This window comes from Aspergillus brasiliensis (assembly GCF_001889945.1).
Source record: "Aspergillus brasiliensis CBS 101740 unplaced genomic scaffold ASPBRscaffold_2, whole genome shotgun sequence".
NCBI classification, from domain to species: domain Eukaryota; kingdom Fungi; phylum Ascomycota; class Eurotiomycetes; order Eurotiales; family Aspergillaceae; genus Aspergillus; species Aspergillus brasiliensis.
Genome location: NW_027137443.1, coordinates 1,795,787 through 1,812,152, shown reverse-complemented (window position 1 = coordinate 1,812,152; position 16,366 = coordinate 1,795,787). Strand labels below are relative to the sequence as shown.

General features: G+C 51.6%; 6 protein-coding genes across 6 annotated transcripts; 3 read left to right on the top strand and 3 right to left on the bottom strand.

Moving 5' to 3' along the window:
* Positions 1-305: 305 nt before the first annotated feature.
* ASPBRDRAFT_62289 (sigma-70 region 2 family protein) lies at positions 306-2,276 on the top strand (the record flags this gene model as incomplete). Its single annotated transcript, XM_067628361.1, has 1 exon — positions 306-2,276. One exon carries the CDS (start codon positions 306-308, stop codon positions 2,274-2,276), a length of 1,971 nt encoding a protein of 656 aa, XP_067483290.1.
* Positions 2,277-2,660: 384 nt separating this feature from the next.
* On the bottom strand, positions 2,661-4,411 carry ASPBRDRAFT_118105 (sugar porter family MFS transporter; the record flags this gene model as incomplete). The annotated part of the gene is made up of 4 exons (XM_067617145.1): positions 2,661-3,725; positions 3,827-3,907; positions 3,975-4,177; positions 4,243-4,411. 4 exons carry the CDS (start codon positions 4,409-4,411, stop codon positions 2,661-2,663), a joined length of 1,518 nt encoding a protein of 505 aa, XP_067483289.1.
* A 1,196-nt stretch (positions 4,412-5,607) lies between these two features.
* On the bottom strand, positions 5,608-6,377 carry ASPBRDRAFT_38410 (uncharacterized protein). The gene has a single exon (XM_067623932.1). The coding sequence runs from the start codon at positions 6,108-6,110 to the stop codon at positions 5,898-5,900; it is 213 nt and encodes a 70-aa protein (XP_067483288.1). The 5' UTR covers positions 6,111-6,377; the 3' UTR covers positions 5,608-5,897.
* Positions 6,378-6,414: 37 nt separating this feature from the next.
* On the top strand, positions 6,415-9,761 carry ASPBRDRAFT_192214 (putative C6 transcription factor (Mut3); the record flags this gene model as incomplete). Its single annotated transcript, XM_067620454.1, has 4 exons — positions 6,415-6,694; positions 6,765-7,569; positions 7,638-8,249; positions 8,306-9,761. 4 exons carry the CDS (start codon positions 6,415-6,417, stop codon positions 9,759-9,761), a joined length of 3,153 nt encoding a protein of 1,050 aa, XP_067483287.1.
* A 146-nt stretch (positions 9,762-9,907) lies between these two features.
* On the bottom strand, positions 9,908-11,203 carry ASPBRDRAFT_390730 (oxidoreductase, 2OG-Fe(II) oxygenase family). Its single transcript, XM_067624065.1, has 2 exons — positions 10,713-11,203; positions 9,908-10,612 (listed from the first exon to the last, which is right to left on the bottom strand). The coding sequence occupies exons 1-2, from the start codon at positions 11,018-11,020 to the stop codon at positions 10,054-10,056; spliced, it is 867 nt and encodes a 288-aa protein (XP_067483286.1). The 5' UTR covers positions 11,021-11,203; the 3' UTR covers positions 9,908-10,053.
* A 1,899-nt stretch (positions 11,204-13,102) lies between these two features.
* ASPBRDRAFT_116987 (sugar porter family MFS transporter) lies at positions 13,103-14,883 on the top strand (the record flags this gene model as incomplete). The annotated part of the gene is made up of 3 exons (XM_067617044.1): positions 13,103-13,642; positions 13,748-14,458; positions 14,524-14,883. The coding sequence occupies 3 exons, from the start codon at positions 13,103-13,105 to the stop codon at positions 14,881-14,883; spliced, it is 1,611 nt and encodes a 536-aa protein (XP_067483285.1).
* Between the last annotated feature and the right edge of the window lie 1,483 nt (positions 14,884-16,366).

Genomic DNA, 16,366 nt, shown 5'->3' with positions numbered 1-16,366 from the left:
AGCCAGCAGTCAGTCCATTCGGTATTTGTTCGTGGAAGTTCTTCGCCATCGCGCTTCCTCAGAGCTGGCGCTCTGAAGTCGCATGTACAGTTATTCGTCTATTCGGTCAAGCACGTAAAGATTACTAGACTTTGGACAGTCGCCAACAGATAAACGAGCTGCCCCGCCATTACGCCTACACAGCGAGAAACCAACATTGTTCACACAGGCCGAATGAGACACCACCTATCGCATCACTTTTTGAAGGCTGGTTACAAAGACAAAAGCGCTTGCACGGCACAATCATTTCGCACCCTACCTTCACTATGCCAGATGAACCGAGCAGTGCCAGTAGGAAGAGTTCCACAGAAGAACCGCCACCAATACAGTGGCAATTCGTTGACGCTTCTGACAACAGCAGGAGTACTTTGACTAGGGTCAAGCGTCATGTTATGCAGGAATATATGCGTCAAAAGCGATATGCGGCCGGACAGTCTGGTACTGAAACTGGAGACAGTACATCGCACGAAGAGAAGTCACAGCAACAAAGGGCCATTGGTCAGGTCACGGCTACGAATCAAGACCGGACGGTTCGCCCACAAGATAGTGGAGCCCTGCATAGAACTGGAGCTCTCGCACAGGCAGATAATCTCCAGCCGACGCCCAGTAATCCTTCAAAGCTACAGGAGTCGAGAGAGACCGTGGAAAACCATGCCATAGAGGACAGGATCTTTTCGACCTCCGAGCCTGCTATTCGTCCATTCTATGAAGGCAAGCCTTATCGTAGCAAGGCTGTGGATCTTTCATCGAACTCTCCTAAAGCCTACTGCCTGTCTCAAAGCAGCATCTCCGACACCAGCACTCAAACGCCGTCATCGTCTGCGCCAACGACACCAGGTGATGTAGCGTTGTCACCAAAGACAATTCTGAGTGCGGCGCGCACAGATCCATTCAACACCCTACCTCTTGAGCTGGATCTAGAAGGTCAGAGACTCTTTGACTTCTATGTCAACGAAATGCCTGCTTGCTCATACGGAAACCACTTTCGGTCACCCAAAGCGCATAACTGGTACACAGCAGTATTTGTTCCTGAAGGAATGAAAGGGCCTGTGGCATTTCAAAATACGATACTCGTTCATGCAGCCAACACATGGGTTTGGGTTCGAAATGAGGAACCGGACGCCGCAGCTCTTTATCATCGTGATCGTGCGATTACCATGCTCCGAGAGCTGAGGGACAGGAACCCGGACGATATATCTGATGAAGCGATTATAGGATGTATAAGCGCTGCAGGTCTTGAAGACTTTGATCCTCGGCCTGGTCATAAGCAAATTAGCTGGCTTCATATGCGGGCGGCAAGAGAGATGATACGTCTCCGTGGCGGGCCATCCGCCTTCTATAAAACACGACTCGGCATGCTGATAAACTGGCAAGATTATATTCTTTCAGGCTATGAGACTGAGGGTCTTAGCTTCTTTTTTGAATACAATCCTCCAGCCATGCTACAGAGGCCAGCTTTCCAAGCTGAAGGACTCGTGTCGAATCAGCTGCCGCTTTCAGAAAATGTGACGAGTACTGTGCCATTCACTGAGCAAAATATCGCCCAACACCCCATAGTCTCTCCAGTGACTGAAATTGAAAATCAGTGCAGCGAGTTCATCAGCTTTCTCAAACGCTGTGAGCAGCTCGCTATACGCCAACGTATAGCTACTAACTCGACCACGGCGCCGATGCGTTACACGGCATTCCAACCAGACTCATTGTTGTATCAGATACTCGCAGCACCTCCAGGGCTGCGCTTTACGGCATCGGGTAACCGCAAGCAGTTTGTTGCACGGCTAGTTGCATTGATTATGCTCAATGCTGGCTTGTGGGATTACCGGAACTCCGTTTTGCATAGCGAGGCCTTCCTTAAAACCTTGGAGCAGACTGTCTTGAATTGCGAGGTGAACATGAGCGGCTCAGTTGAAGCATTACTACAAATAATGCTCGCATGTGAGGACGGTTCAATCGACATTCCCGAGTCAAGGCGGCATCCTGGGGATTCACCTGATTTTACGCAATATTCCCCTACGGCTCAGACGCCTTACGGTCGGCCATGGTTTGCAGGCCGAATGCTCAAAGTCGCCAAACGGCTCAGCTTTGATAGCTGGATGAATGTGAACTATTTTCTCTTTTCTTGCTTGACGTTGCATCCAAGGATACCGTCGGTCTCGCTTTGGGAGAATAGTTTACGGCAAGAGATTCTTAGTGCGCCTCTCACTAGTTATATTATGCCGGCCCTCCAAGGTCTGTAAGTCTGCTGATACGGATCTTGAAACCCTGCATACACAATACTGCAGTTTTCAAATCTGCCTCCATGTATTTTGTGTTTCCCTCCCATTTCATTTCTGTTATTCGTGTACACAGGAGTCCATTCTTATTGTAACGTTATGTTTCATGTTTTTAAGGCTTGGCTATCTTCTTGGTGTTGTTCAATATACCCGCGATGAGACATGACAGTATACAGGATACCTTCCATTGCAATCTCTATCTTCTTACCTACTTGTTCTATTCCTGGTCGCTCAATGACCTTCTCAAATGGACAGTAATGTATTATATTGTGGCGACATCAAATCATGAGCTCATCTATATACGATATCATGTGATTCCTTGAACATGGCAGCAACATGGTCTTCTGCTCAATGTTTGGAACTATGGCTGCTAGTCTCCTGTGTGCTAACCACCATCAGATGATCCTGGTCTTTGACATTTGACTGTGGAACGTGAGGCTTGTCTGCGTCATATGTGGGCTCCAAAGTTTTCGGAAGGAATATACGGTCAATTTCCTCAAGCGACTTGCCGGCAGTCTCTGGATACAAGGCCCAGACGAGACCCGCCGCAACCCAATTGAAGGCCGCGAAGCAGTAAAAATATTTGAACTGAATGTGTGACTGAGCGATCGGCGTACACTGAGCGAAAACCAAATTCAGACTCCAATTAGTGGCCGTGGCTACAGAAGAGCCCCGGGCGCGAATAGCAGTGGGGAAAATCTCGGATTGATAGATCCAAGAGATGAGTCCGAGACTAGTGTAAAAGAATGAAAAAACGAAGAATACAGCGATTGCAGCACGGACGGCACTGTGATTCGGTGACGCCGCCGTGCTCTCAAAGTTGTTGTACACCTGTCCCAGGATAGCCTCCACGCACATGGTGGCGCCCATGCCCAGCAACGACGGAATGAGAAGCTTGCGACGGTCGACCCGATCGATGAAGAGTATGAATATGGTGTTCCAAAACTGGGCCAATGCACCCCAGATGCCCTGCAGGATGAGTGATGTGGACTGCGACAAGCCCAAGGATCGGTACAAACCCGGGTTATAATTCTGGAGCACATTCGTGCCCGAGCACTGTGTAAAAGCCTGCATGCCACAGGCAAGCAGCACACGCTTCCGCCAGTTAGGCTGTGCGAACAACAGCTGTCGCCAGGAGTGGTTAGCTGAATGCCGTGCCTCCGCAATACCCGCGGAGATTCGCTCGATCTCCGATTCGACTGGTAGAGCATTCAGCTGTCCCCGTGGTAGACGGAGGCGAATCAGTACCGCCCGACCAGCATCCGCATCGCCCGTTTCTATGAGCCAACGAGGGGATTCAGGGAGAAACCAGACGCCACAGCTCAGAATCACAGCGGGGACTGCTTGGAACGCCAAGGGAAACCTCCAGCTGAAACTTCCAGTACGAAGAGAGCAGCCATAACCCACCCATTGCTGGAGGCGATTAGTCAGGAATAAAGTGCGAGCTACAGTAGTTGACTAGTTGACTAGCTGACTAGCTGGACAGGGGTATAGTAGACAGATAAATCACTCACAGCTATCACAACTCCGAGCCCAATCATCCATTGCTGCAGTGAACCTAAGAAGCCACGAGTATGGGGAGGAGATAGCTCACTCTGAAAGAAGAGTCAGAGTTCATTGTCATCTTACGCTTCCTAGAGGTGCATTATATCGATTACATACACAATATACTGGGATGATGGCGGACATCAATCCAATAGCAAGACCAGCGATCAAGCGACCTGCAATGAGCATGGCCACGTTGACAGCGCCAGCCTGCAACGCTGCCCCTAGGCTAGCGAGGAGGCCGCCGGTGAAGAGAACAGGCCTTCGCCCCCAAGGGTCAGAGAGGTAGGAGACAAAGACCGAGCCTAGAATAGCACCGCCTGCAGAAAGGTGTCAGCCGGAGATGACATGCGAATAAGTTTGTGATCGGCGCGGGTGTCCGAACCATTATAGGATGCAACAATACCCCCTGTCGCTGCATCCGAAGGATTGTGGAAGCGATATTTGAAGGAATCCTGGTCGATAACAGAGGATATAACCCCGGAGTCATAACCAAACAGAAAGGAGCCAAGACTGGCGAACAAACAACAGAGCGTAACGAGAAGATAGGGCATTGTTCAACTCCGTTCCCAATGCTCAGTCTGTGTGGGGGGAGGATGCGACGGTTCCTTTATCTCTCCCGATCGCTAGTCATATATGAAGATATTTTAAGTGTCTATCTGATCTTGGCGGAACTTTAGTGGCGCAGTGCTATAACATTGGCGTGCTATAGACATGGCAGTGTGCTATTATCAGGAGCCGCAACCAAGTCGGCAACTACTACTATGCAGAGCTGAAGTTGTACGACGACGCTCTGATGGGACACACGTGCGCAAGGGGTTTAGAAGGAATAAGAAAGCGAGCAGAAGACCAAAGCCACATTGACAATGTCGGTAGATACAGTTAGACGTGAGTGGATTCAGGGCGTACGCAGGAAAACAGGATTCCGTTAGCTTTGATGGATGACTGGACCGCAGCAGTTGGTCTCCTCAAAAGCCAAGGGAAAGACTAAGGCCGGTTAGGGTCATGGGGCTTCGTCCAATCCAATATCCATCCGAGAAGATGCGATCCCCACCGGGTGATGTTCTTTAACTTATTGTTGCTCATCAACATCGCTGCAGGTTCCATGGATCAGGGTATCCGCCGGGAATGATCGAATCAGCGAAATCACCGTGGGTTTTGATGCTTGTTTCTGCAGCCGAGGCAGTCATCGGCCTCTTTGGCCAAAACGCCGAGCTACTGCTGCTACTACTGCTAAGCCGTTCCCCTAGCTAGTCCAATGGTGTTCCCAGGAAAAGCAAAATTCTGTATCGGACCTCCGACACAGCGGCATCGTCACGGGCAAAGGAGAAGGCTCAAGTTGCGCTTCCAGCCGCTTGTCACAGCCGGGTTGGATCCAGATCAGCCCTATTGTGAGCGATTTTTTTTCTGCATTATACTTTTTACGAATCTCTTGAGTGATATGAGTGTCAGACTAAATCGAAATTGGATACTGTTGGGCTATTCCCGCGCATCTTCTCACACAAGATCTCTTATTGTGCTGATCCCCTTAAGTATTATTTTTTTTTTCCTTTTTTTTTTTTTTGCACTTGTCCTGGTGCCGTTGAAATCCCCCCAATCGGAGACAGGGTCTGGGCCACACCATCACTTCGCATCGGTGGATCTGCCCGTCTTGTCCGTCTTCGTCCCCATCCATTCATTCCTTTTCCATCATCGTCCTCTTCGCTCATCACTGCTACTTACTCGAGTCTCTTCCTCATCTTTCCACTTACTGGCTTGTTGGCTTAAGCTTGATTAACCAAACTTTGATTTTTCTTTTTCATTCTATTCTCCGATTTGGAGAAACATATCTGTATATTCTTCCCCCCCTTCCCTAGTCTCACAAAATCCTCCGTATCTGCCAGTCTTCGAATTGCTTCCCCATTCCGCCTTCTTCCCCTCCTCCCCTCGTACTTTGTACACGCGGACTAGAAGAGCCTGAACAGCCATCCCCGGTCCTCGCAATTGTGGTCGGGCCTGGTGTTGCGCATTAGACCTCTTTCTTCTTGCCCGTCCTGGTTACTATTTCCGTGCGACTGGGGTTGGATGACCGTCTTGACTCACGAAAAGTTCCTGCAACGCAATTCTGACTAATTCCGGGCTTACTCCAGTCTCCAGAACTCTTCCTTCGTCATCTCCAAGGAACTCCCGTTTGAAAGCCACCAAAAGTATTTCATAACTCAAAAATAGCGAAGAATAGCCACAAAGGACTAGTGCGACTTCAGCAGCACTCATCCTCTCTGATCGACTCTTCCTGGATTTAAAAGATTGGTCCCACCCGATCAATCCTTCCAGCTAACTACACTCCTCGCCGTGCCTTCCATGAACCTGTGAGAAGCGTCATTTCTACCCTCGTGGAGATTGCGATAACGGTCGGATCGCCACGCGGGCTATTTCTCCTTGCTGATCGGATTAGTCTCCTGTCGACTATCGTGCATCACCCCATCAATCAGTTTCGCATCCTCATACCCCCTTGCATGCCTTTGCGCCGACCGCCTTGAGATCTCTCCTCTGCTGTTCCCTCCGCTCCCCTCCCCCCATGGCCTCCGCTCTCAGTCCGGCGCATGCCGACAACGCGAACGAGGATGATCCCTCGGCTGCTTCCGACTCTTTCTTCTATGCTCATGAAGATCACGATGCCTCCCCCGGCCATGATTTGATGATGAAGGATGACGCGATCGGCGATGGCAAGTCTGTGAAGGACCCTCTCCCTATGCAAAAGAGGCGTCGTGTGACCCGCGCTTGCGATGAATGTCGTCGCAAGAAGATCAAGTGCGATGGGAAGCAGCCGTGCACTCATTGTACCGTCTACAGCTATGGTACGTTGTCATCCCCCTCGATTGCCTGCCTGGCTCCTTTTGACTTATGCTCATCGAAATCGCTCGACAGAATGCACGTATGACCAACCGTCTAACCGTCGTCGCAACCCCGCCCCTCAATATGTCGAAGCTCTTGAAAATCGCTTACACAAGGCGGAGGCCTTGCTCCGCGTTGTGCTCCCCGACCTGAATCTGGACGACCCCCAATTCGACGTGCATGCTACAGAGCAGATGCTGGCGGCCATCAAGCGAGAAAACCAACAATGTCAGCAACCACCGCCAGCGGCATCCCTCGCGACCCCCAGCGATCGGCGCCGAAGCTCAATCGTCATGACAGGCACCTCCGACTCGACAGCCGATGTGAACGGAGGGGATGAGTCGCTCCTTGAGTCGATGGTCGACAATTCTGGCTATTTAGATCTGGACGACCAGGGTCATTGGGACTACCACGGCCACAGCTCGGGTTTGAGCTTCCTCCGCCGACTACGCAAGCAGCTGGGTGCTTCGGACATACAGCCGCCGACGATCCGGTCGCGACCGGTCTCCCACTCCAAGTTTGACAGCCCTAAATCGTTATCGGAATCGCCGCAGGATGCGTCATTGCCCGCCACTCACGACCTGCCCCCGCGGGATGTTGCACGACGCCTGTGTCACAATGCATTCGATGATGGTTGCGCACTGATGCGTTTCGCGCATGAACCCTCCTTCTTCGCCATGTTCGATCGCGTGTACGATACGTCGCCTGATCAGTTCACCAATGAAGAGAATTCGTTTCTGCCGCTTCTGTACATTGTCATCGCGGTCGGTTGTCTGTTTTCCGATGGAGGGGCGAATGCTCTTGATGTCGCTGGATATGAGGGTGCGATTGGCCAAGGGTAAGTCCCTCATTTTTCTCATGGCCCATGCTGAGGCATCTGAACTGCAATAGGCTAATTCATCGTAGCTTTCAATACTTCAAAGCAGGTCAACAGCTGTTGGAGATCACCGATTGCCGTGATTTAACCTCCCTGCAGGCGATTTGCTTCATGGTGCTCTTCCTACAGGCCTCTGCGAAACTGAGTACTTGCTACTCCTACGTGGGTATTGCCCTACGGTCGGCCTTGCGACTCGGCTTGCATCGAAAAGTGACGGCGCATTTCAGTCCGCTTGAACAGGAGCTGCGGAAACGTGTCTTCTGGGTCGTACGAAAGATGGACGTGTACGTGAGCACGATGCTGGGTCTTCCTCTGATACTGAGCGATGATGATATCGATCAGGAATTCCCAGCATCGGTTGACTCCGAGTTCATTACCAAGGACGGCATTATGCCCATGCCCTCTGATCACATTCCTCTCATGGCCGGGGCCAATGCGCACACGCGGTTGTCCAGCATTATCCTCAAAGTGGTGAAGTATATCTACCCGGTGAAAAACGCTCAGCATCGGGCTGGATCGGATCAGCGCTATGTGGTTAGCCACTCCAAGATTCGAGAGATTGAAAGAGATCTTCAGGCTTGGATGGAGGAGTTGCCAGCGGCACTGCGTCCGGGAACGGAGGTCTCCCCACAAGTTGAACGGTATGTTGCCCCGGGTTGCTTCTTGGTAGGAATTCCCTTTTCTAACTGTGCTGCAGGATCCGGCAATTACTGCGTATTAGCTACGCCCACGTCCAGGTGATGTTATACCGGCCCTTCCTGCACTACGTCTCCAGCGGCTCGCAGGCTCGTGGGGTGGACCGTCGCTCTTACGCCTGTGCAGCGGCTTGTGTCAGTGTTTCCCGGAACATCGTCCATATCACTACTGGCATGCACAAGAGAGGACTCCTCAATGGCTCTTTCTGGTTCACTATGTACACCACGTATTTCGCCATTCTATCACTCCTGTTCTTCGTTCTTGAGAATCCCGACTCTCCTACGGCGAAGGACGGCGTTCTCAAGGATGCCATGGAGGGTAAGACTACCCTCGCTGGCCTGGCAAAGAAGAGTATGGCAGCGGATCGTTGCTCACAGAGTCTGGTCTGCTTGTTCAAAAACCTGCCTGAGCTGCTCAAGAACCGGCAAAGTGCGAGCGCCCGTGCGAACCTCAAGCGTCCAGCGCCTTCCAGCAGTCGTGCGGCGGCCAATAAAAGCTCAACCATGCCTTCGGGAATGCCGCCGCCGCAGCGAGCCAGCACGTTCCCTAACCAGCTGCTACATCGATCGACCAAGTCGGAGGCCAGCAATACACCCAAGAGCCTCGATGACATCGCCGCAACACGCAATGTTGCTACCAATCCTCGTCATAGTAGTCACCCCCCGACGTGGTTTCCGTCCACCCCGGAGCCTCCGGCCGAAGCGGTGTCCACGCCTTCGGAGACCGCGACCAATAGCGTTTCAACCCGAGCGTCGCCTGTTTCGGCGTCATTACCTTCTGGAGACTCGGGCGCAAATGCATTCAACGCACAGGCATTTGGCAATCCCGGAAATTTCCCCGACCTCATGCCTATCATGTTCCCCTCGGACGATCCGTTTGCCTATCCCACACAACCGATGTCGACTCTGGAAAACGACCATTTTCAAGATGTGACCGGGGCGCCAGTCACTACTCAATTTGCATCGGGAATGGCGTCCACAGCCGATCCCAACGGTGTCAACACACTCGCGGCCACAGCACCCTCCCTAGATGGATTTGGAAACTTCCCACTCTTTTCCGGTCCATCTGGTGGGCTCAACAACAGCATCTCGAGCCGCCTAGCAAATCATCAGCAAATGAATGCATCCCAAATACAGTCACCCGCCTCCCACGCATCAACGCCCATTAACAGCGCCGAGGCGGTCAACAGCCCCGACCTGGTGTCTCTGCCCAACCAGAACTTCCTATGGCAGGGCTATAACTTCCAGCCACAGAATTTCACCGCAGAGTCAACTGTGCCTACGACCGCTGCAAATCTCGGACAATTCGGCTTAGGTATGGATGACAACAATACCCCGGGATTAGGCATGGGGTTGGATCTGGGACTCCCACTGGACGATATCTTTGGGAATGGAGATTCGTGCCGCCCAGGCGGGTTGGGCGATGATTGGACTCAATGGATGAATGTTGGGGGCTAAACGATAAAACTGTTATATATACCCATGTGCATGCGTTTGGTTTTGGTTACGAGGCTCATGTGATGAGGGAAGGCGTATGGGTGGCGTTGGAAAGGCACATGTTACTTAATGCTATCTAATGAATTTTATTTCTTGTGTCTTGTCTATTTCTTCTAATAGCTGCCTACATACCTACGAGCTATATATCGTTCCATGGTACAGATGAAAGTACACAACAACAGATGATACATAATATACAAACCCGAACGTCTATCCAAAACACCCCAAAATTTCTATACGGGGGTCACCAGACTTACCTTCTTCCCCTAGACGGCGGCTGATACCAACTCCAAATATTCAGCCCGACCTTCATCCCCTGAGTAACCGGAAACGCAGCATGCCATGTTTCCGGATAACCCGTTCCATCAGATCTCAAGTTCTCCCAAAATATCGCATTCCCCTTGATAGGCTTGAAAGTGATCCCAGATACGTTCTCATTCTGAGCCATTTCGCAGTCCAGAAACCGACACCACTGTTCCCCGCGCGGCATCCTGAGACGTGGGAAATTCGTGCCTCCGCCTTCGCACTCATCCCCGAGGTATACCATAAAAGTGCTGAGTCTGTCGCCGCCGCGGGCGACAGAACCCGCCCAATCGAAATGGTGCTTGTAGTGGCCGGAGACGTTGTAGCGTTGGGCCCACATGCGCTCGATGTAGAGGTGTGGTTTCCAGCCTTGGAAGGCGGCGGCGCGGGTTTCGAGGCAGCGGACGGTGTTGTCGCGGGGGAGGAGGGCGCGGTCGGAGAGTCGCGTTGAGGGGTCGACTTTGGTGGTTTGGCCGTTGTAGATTATTGAGGGGGAGTAGTTTGGTTCACTTTATTTCTCCCATATTGTCTTTTGGTTAGGGTTGGTTCAACATGTAGATTGGGGCTGTGGGGAATGGCTATGGGGAGCAGGAGGTATTTTGGACGGACCTTATCTTTACTAGGTGATCGGCTTCTGCAGTGGAGAGGAAATCTTCAATGTAGATTATTAGCGGGTCCTTGGAGAGGAGGTGGACTCGGTAGGTGTCTTCGGGACATTCTGGGATGATTCCGTCGGGGAGGCTGAGGATCTCGGGGTCCAGTGAGATGTCGCTCTCTGTTGTTGGGTCGGTGTCTGGGTCGAAGATGTCCTGGGTTACTGGGAAGAGTTGGCGGAGGAGGGGAGCGATGACGAAGAGGTAGAGTGGTAGGAGGTAGAAGAGAGAGGTGAGGAAGGTGGAGAGAAAAAGTTTGGGCATTTTGGATCAATTCGTCCGAGGCATTGATGTGGTGGTTTGTGTGTGACCTGGAAACCGTAACTGGCAGGGGATAAGGATAGGGATGGTCTGATCGCAGATTGATTGATATGATCGTGTCTCGCTGGTGATCGGATGTGCCGGGGAGCTTAATGTCGGTTAGTCAGCTATGCATATGCAAGACGGCATTATCATGTTAGTGCGCATGTGACAGGTGACTGCCGCTGTGTGTTGGATATCTCATTCTCCGGCATGCGGGGAATCGTTGGCCCCTGGTCAGAGGAGCGTTTGTCAGCGGTGTGACTGTTATCAATAGTCACCAAGGTTAGCAACTAACTAGTGAGCTGGGCATAATCATCAGCTATCTAGGCAGCCAAACGTGGTCTGTGTCTCTTTTACCCGGCGGACTATTGAGGACGATCCGGATGCGCATTGCCCACGACGTTAGACGTCAAGCTAGTCCACCAGCAATTGCGTCATGGTACACGCAGTCGCCTGAAAGCGTTCAAGGATCATCCCTCCAGCATCATAATGCGGCGAGGCTTGCGATAATAAATGAGCCAGATGCGGAGACTCCGCATTTGGGCTTCCAGAAGACGCGGAGTATCGTTCTTGAGCCGAGCTGTAAGGGTCCTTGGGTCGAAAGCAAATCCCCGCCGTGTAAAGGGACACCCGGTCAGCTGACAGCTACGCCTCTTCGGGCTAGCGCTGCCCCCTAGCCTGCAGGTAGCCTAGCGTGCCACCCGTGACCAGACATCGTGTGGATTTCCCGCCTGGGTTAAGACTCGCCTACTTTACCTCGCTCTCTTGGGTGGTCGCCTCCTGGTCGCCTCCAACGCTTACGATAGCGCTTGATGATTGATATGCAGTTCTTCCCCATCTCCATCCCCGGTGAGCCGGGGTAAAACTTTCCAGCTGGCCCTAGGCGACCTCTACCCGTTCATCTGACTCCGATCTACGGCGTGCTTACTGTTAGTCTAGATCGGCACCAATCTTTTTACACGTCTCGGCTATCCTCCGGCCCTAATCTCCACCAGAATTGGGTTAAGGCCTCTCCCAGCCTCTCTGACTGGTCTTCCCTGACTCCGTGAAGGCCATGAGTCCCATTGTCCATGACAACCTTGACTATTATGTTGGACAAATGCCGGCTAAAGCCTTACGGGTATCCAAGAAGCCTCCATCTTCTCGCTTAAGCTTGTGGAACCTGAAAACCGATTTCCTTGGTTCTCAACAAAATCATCTTCCATCTGGTTCGTCCGGGTGCCGACCTGAACCGGGAGAAAGAATGTGCTCTCGCCAATACCCCTTCACACTTCACCTCAGACTCTGCCCCTCTAGACCGGTCAGCGTCTGGTTGGACTCCTCAATGGCCCACCGGCAAATTCTTCACAACCTACTTTCAACATGGGTAAACTAAATCGCAGGCACACCGGGGCATTAGGTCGTGGAACTGTCCTTCTCCCCCACCCACTGGGGTATACATTTTGTTATATACACACCGACTCGGATAAATGCGTTCGCTAGCTGGGGGAAGACGGTCCTTATATACTTCCTACGTTTTGGCCCCCTGATCTGCGGCTGAATGTTTCCTGGCGAGACCTTCTCCGCGCCGGCTAAGCGAGACTCAACGTCTGGGGAAAACACTCCCCCGACCCATTCTCCCACATCACGGGGGCAAAATTGTGGGAATCTTCCTGCATAGTCCGAAGATTAAGCACGTCTAGCTGCATTTTCGGCGTATCACAGTCTCGCTATTCAATCTCCAGAATGCTCCTCCCCGGATGGGGTTTGGCCACGACGTAAATTGTGGAGAGCGTTCGAGGCAGGGGAGAAATCCGTATCCACAGTCTGGCTGCTCCGTAGAACTCGTAGGAATCCGAGATATTACTTATGGCCCGGCCCGTCTCTGTCTGTTCTCTCTTTCTTCTTTTTTCCCATCCGTCTTTCCTGTTGACAGGACACCCCCTTATATCCTTCTTTCGTCCTTGTCCTTGTTCATCCTCCTGTTGACAGGTTTTCTTCACGGTCATCAGAGTTTTTCTTCCTCTCCTCTCATCCTTCCCTCTCTCCCTCTTCTACCATACAATGGGTGGAATCCTTCACCTCGTCGAGGACCGTCCGACTCCCAAAAATGTCTACAATTGGCGAGTCTATGTGCTCGCCCTCATTGCCTCATGTGGTTCCAACATGATTGGGTATACCAGTGGGTTCATCGGGACGACAATCACACTGTCTTCCTTCGAAAGCGAGTTTGGGATGGACAAGATGACCAAGTCCCAGGTGGATCTGATCAGTGAAAATATTGTCTCGTTGTTCATTGCTGGTGCTTTCTTCGGAGCTTTGCTCACCTATGGAATTTCTCACTTCTTTGGACGTAAATGGAGCTTGACTATCTCTTCGGCTGTCTTCATTCTCGGTTCCGGGTTGCAGATGGGAGCCAACGGCTCTCGTGGGCTCGGCATCTTGTACGCTGGCCGTGTCCTTTCCGGTCTCGGAACCGGTGTGGCATCCAACGTCGTCCCGATTTACCTGTCCGAGCTGGCTCCTCCGGCCATCAGAGGCCGACTGGTCGGTTTCTATGAACTCGGCTGGCAGGTTGGTGGTATGGTTGGTTTCTGGATCAACGTAAGTAACTTTCCTTCTTCATCTTGCTAGACTTCTAAAATTCCTCCATCTCGTCCTAATGTTGCCATTTTTCGTCACGTGCAATGCTGATAGCCTTTCCTATAGTATGGTGTGGAACAAACTATGCCCTCGGACCACAAGCAATGGGTCATCCCCTTTGCTGTTCAATTGATCCCGTCGGGCATGCTCTTCCTCGGCTCCCTGTGGATGAGAGAATCCCCCCGTTGGCTTTTCCTCAAGGGTCGTCGTGAGCAAGCCATGAAGAACCTCTGCTGGATTCGTCAACTTGATGAAACCGATATTTATATCACTGAGGAGGTGGCTACGGTCGACCAAGCCATCGAGGAGCAGATCGCCACTGTGGGACTGGGCTTCTGGAAGCCCTTCAGGGCTGTCTTCCAGGCGCCTAGCTTGCAGTACCGTCTCTTCCTGGGTTGCATGCTGTTCTTCTGGCAGAACGCGTCCGGTATCAACGCCATCAACTACTACAGTCCCACTATCTTCTCCAGTCTTGGTGTTAGTGGCAACACGAAGGGTATTTTGAACGGTATCTTTGGTGTCGTCAAGGCCGCCTTCACCGTCATCTGGCTGCTCTTCCTGGTTGATCAGTTCGGACGTCGGAAGCTTCTCCTCTGTGGTGCCGTCTGCGGATCCGCCTGCATGTATGCCATTGGTGCCTACATCTACATTGTCCGCCCGACGGAACACCCCCAGGACCACCTGAATGGCGGAGGTATTGCTGCCATCTTTTTCTTCTACCTGTGGACTGCTGTCTATACCCCCACTTGGAACGGTACCCCATGGGTCATCAACTCGGTAAGTTCCATCACTTCTTTGAAGCGGGTCTCTTACGAACAGCTTGCTAACTTGTTCATGAATAGGAATTCTTCGATCCCAACATTCGTCCCCTGTCTCAGGCCTGCACCACGGCCAGCAACTGGCTCTTCAACTTCCTTGTCTCTCGCTTCACTGAGCAGATGTTCGCCGCGATGGGCTACGGCGTGTACTTTTTCTTCGCGTCGCTGTCCTTCTTTGCCTGGTTCTTCGCCTTCTTCCTCATCCCCGAGACCAGTGGTATCCCACTGGAGGCGGTCGACCAGCTCTTCCGGATCAAGCCGATCTGGAGGGCGAACCAGAAGCTCAAGGAGCAGCTGAGAGAAGAAGAGGAACGGTTCCGTCACGAAATGAAGGATGGAGCGTTCGAGAAGAACGACCCCCAGGAGCATGTCGAGAGCACTTAATTATCTGGTTTATTGTTTTTTATGGTTTTATACGGACATAGACTTTGTAAATAGATTTCGGGATTTGATATACATACATCGATCAGGCTTCTGACCTGCTGGCAGCACTACTGAATTCGTTCCTCTTCCGTGCATGTGACCTGGTTTCAGCGTAGTAACATAGATGCCTAGTTTCCCGCCGATCTTGCCGTCCCCGATACAGGTCGAGTCACTAGTAGGTTACTTTATTTAGAGAGAATTGGCTGCCTCGTTCAATTTTCCCATTCATCGAGTAGACGGAGGCCCGGAACACAACCATTCCGGCCAGTCCTTGAATAGTAAGTAGTAATTTAGTATCTTGTGGCAGTTCTGATCACCACCAGCGCTTTCCCCAGCACGTCACCCGCTGCATCTTTGTGTGCAACCTGTACGACTTGTGTAACCCCCCCCCCAGCTGAACTCGAACTTTGAAATATGGAGCACACATGCAGGGTTTGTAGCATTAAGTTGCATCATCATCATGCCCGGAGGAAATCTGGAAGAGAAGAAACATACATATCCCTCCAGTCTGCAGCATCGATGCATATTCCAGAAAGTCGCAAGGAAGATGTAAGCACCACAGCCGTCGCGTGAGGCTTTTCTTGTGGGTCTTGGCGCTTACATGGGGGACATCATTTCAGTCCACTAGTAGTTACTATCATTCTAGTTGATGTGTTCTTTTCGAACACCTACAGAGTAGACGCACAAAGAACCACGGGGAAACTCTGTCTGACAGGGGATGCCTTCCCCAACCTTTTTCCCATTCGTGCTCCGCGCCAGAAAGACCCGAGGGATTCCGTCTTACATGCCAAGGGAGGGGGGCCACTCTGACTAAGAGGAAACCTGACCAACTCAAGGCATCGTACCACGGTCAAGTTTGTGACCTTCCAAGACTTCATCCACGGAGCGGGAAAGGTGCCAAGATGGGAGGAGGGCAAAAAGAAGAGAAGAACGTGAAGAAACGGGTGGAGGAGGATGTTTATTGGCACTTGCAAAGGCAATGTGGTAGGTTCTCCGAGCGAGGCAAAAAAAGTCCACTACATGGCCTCTACCGTTTTCATGTGCCTGAAAATTGAGGAAAGACGGGCAAGGGGAGTGAGACATTTGAAATGCCATGATGGGGGATGACTAACAAAGGATTTCCACAAAATGCATCGGTCGGCGCGGGGTTTTGAGTGGGTGACAGGGGTATTGTGGTGTATGGTTACCGTATTGAAACGGTCGCTAACTGCTAGTAGTAAGCCCACTGCGTTATTTGACGGCCTGTTCTTGCACTACTAGTGAGACTAGTAGATTACTACTGACTGGGGTTGGGAACCATGCAGAAAGGATTTCTGAGATGAAGAGGTATCACTCGCAACAGTTTCACTTTAATATTATGATGAGTAGACTTGACTTATAGCAAATGGGCTGCAGTAACAGCCACTGCGTGAAGGGAATCTAAAAGAGAGAAAAGAAAAAAGAA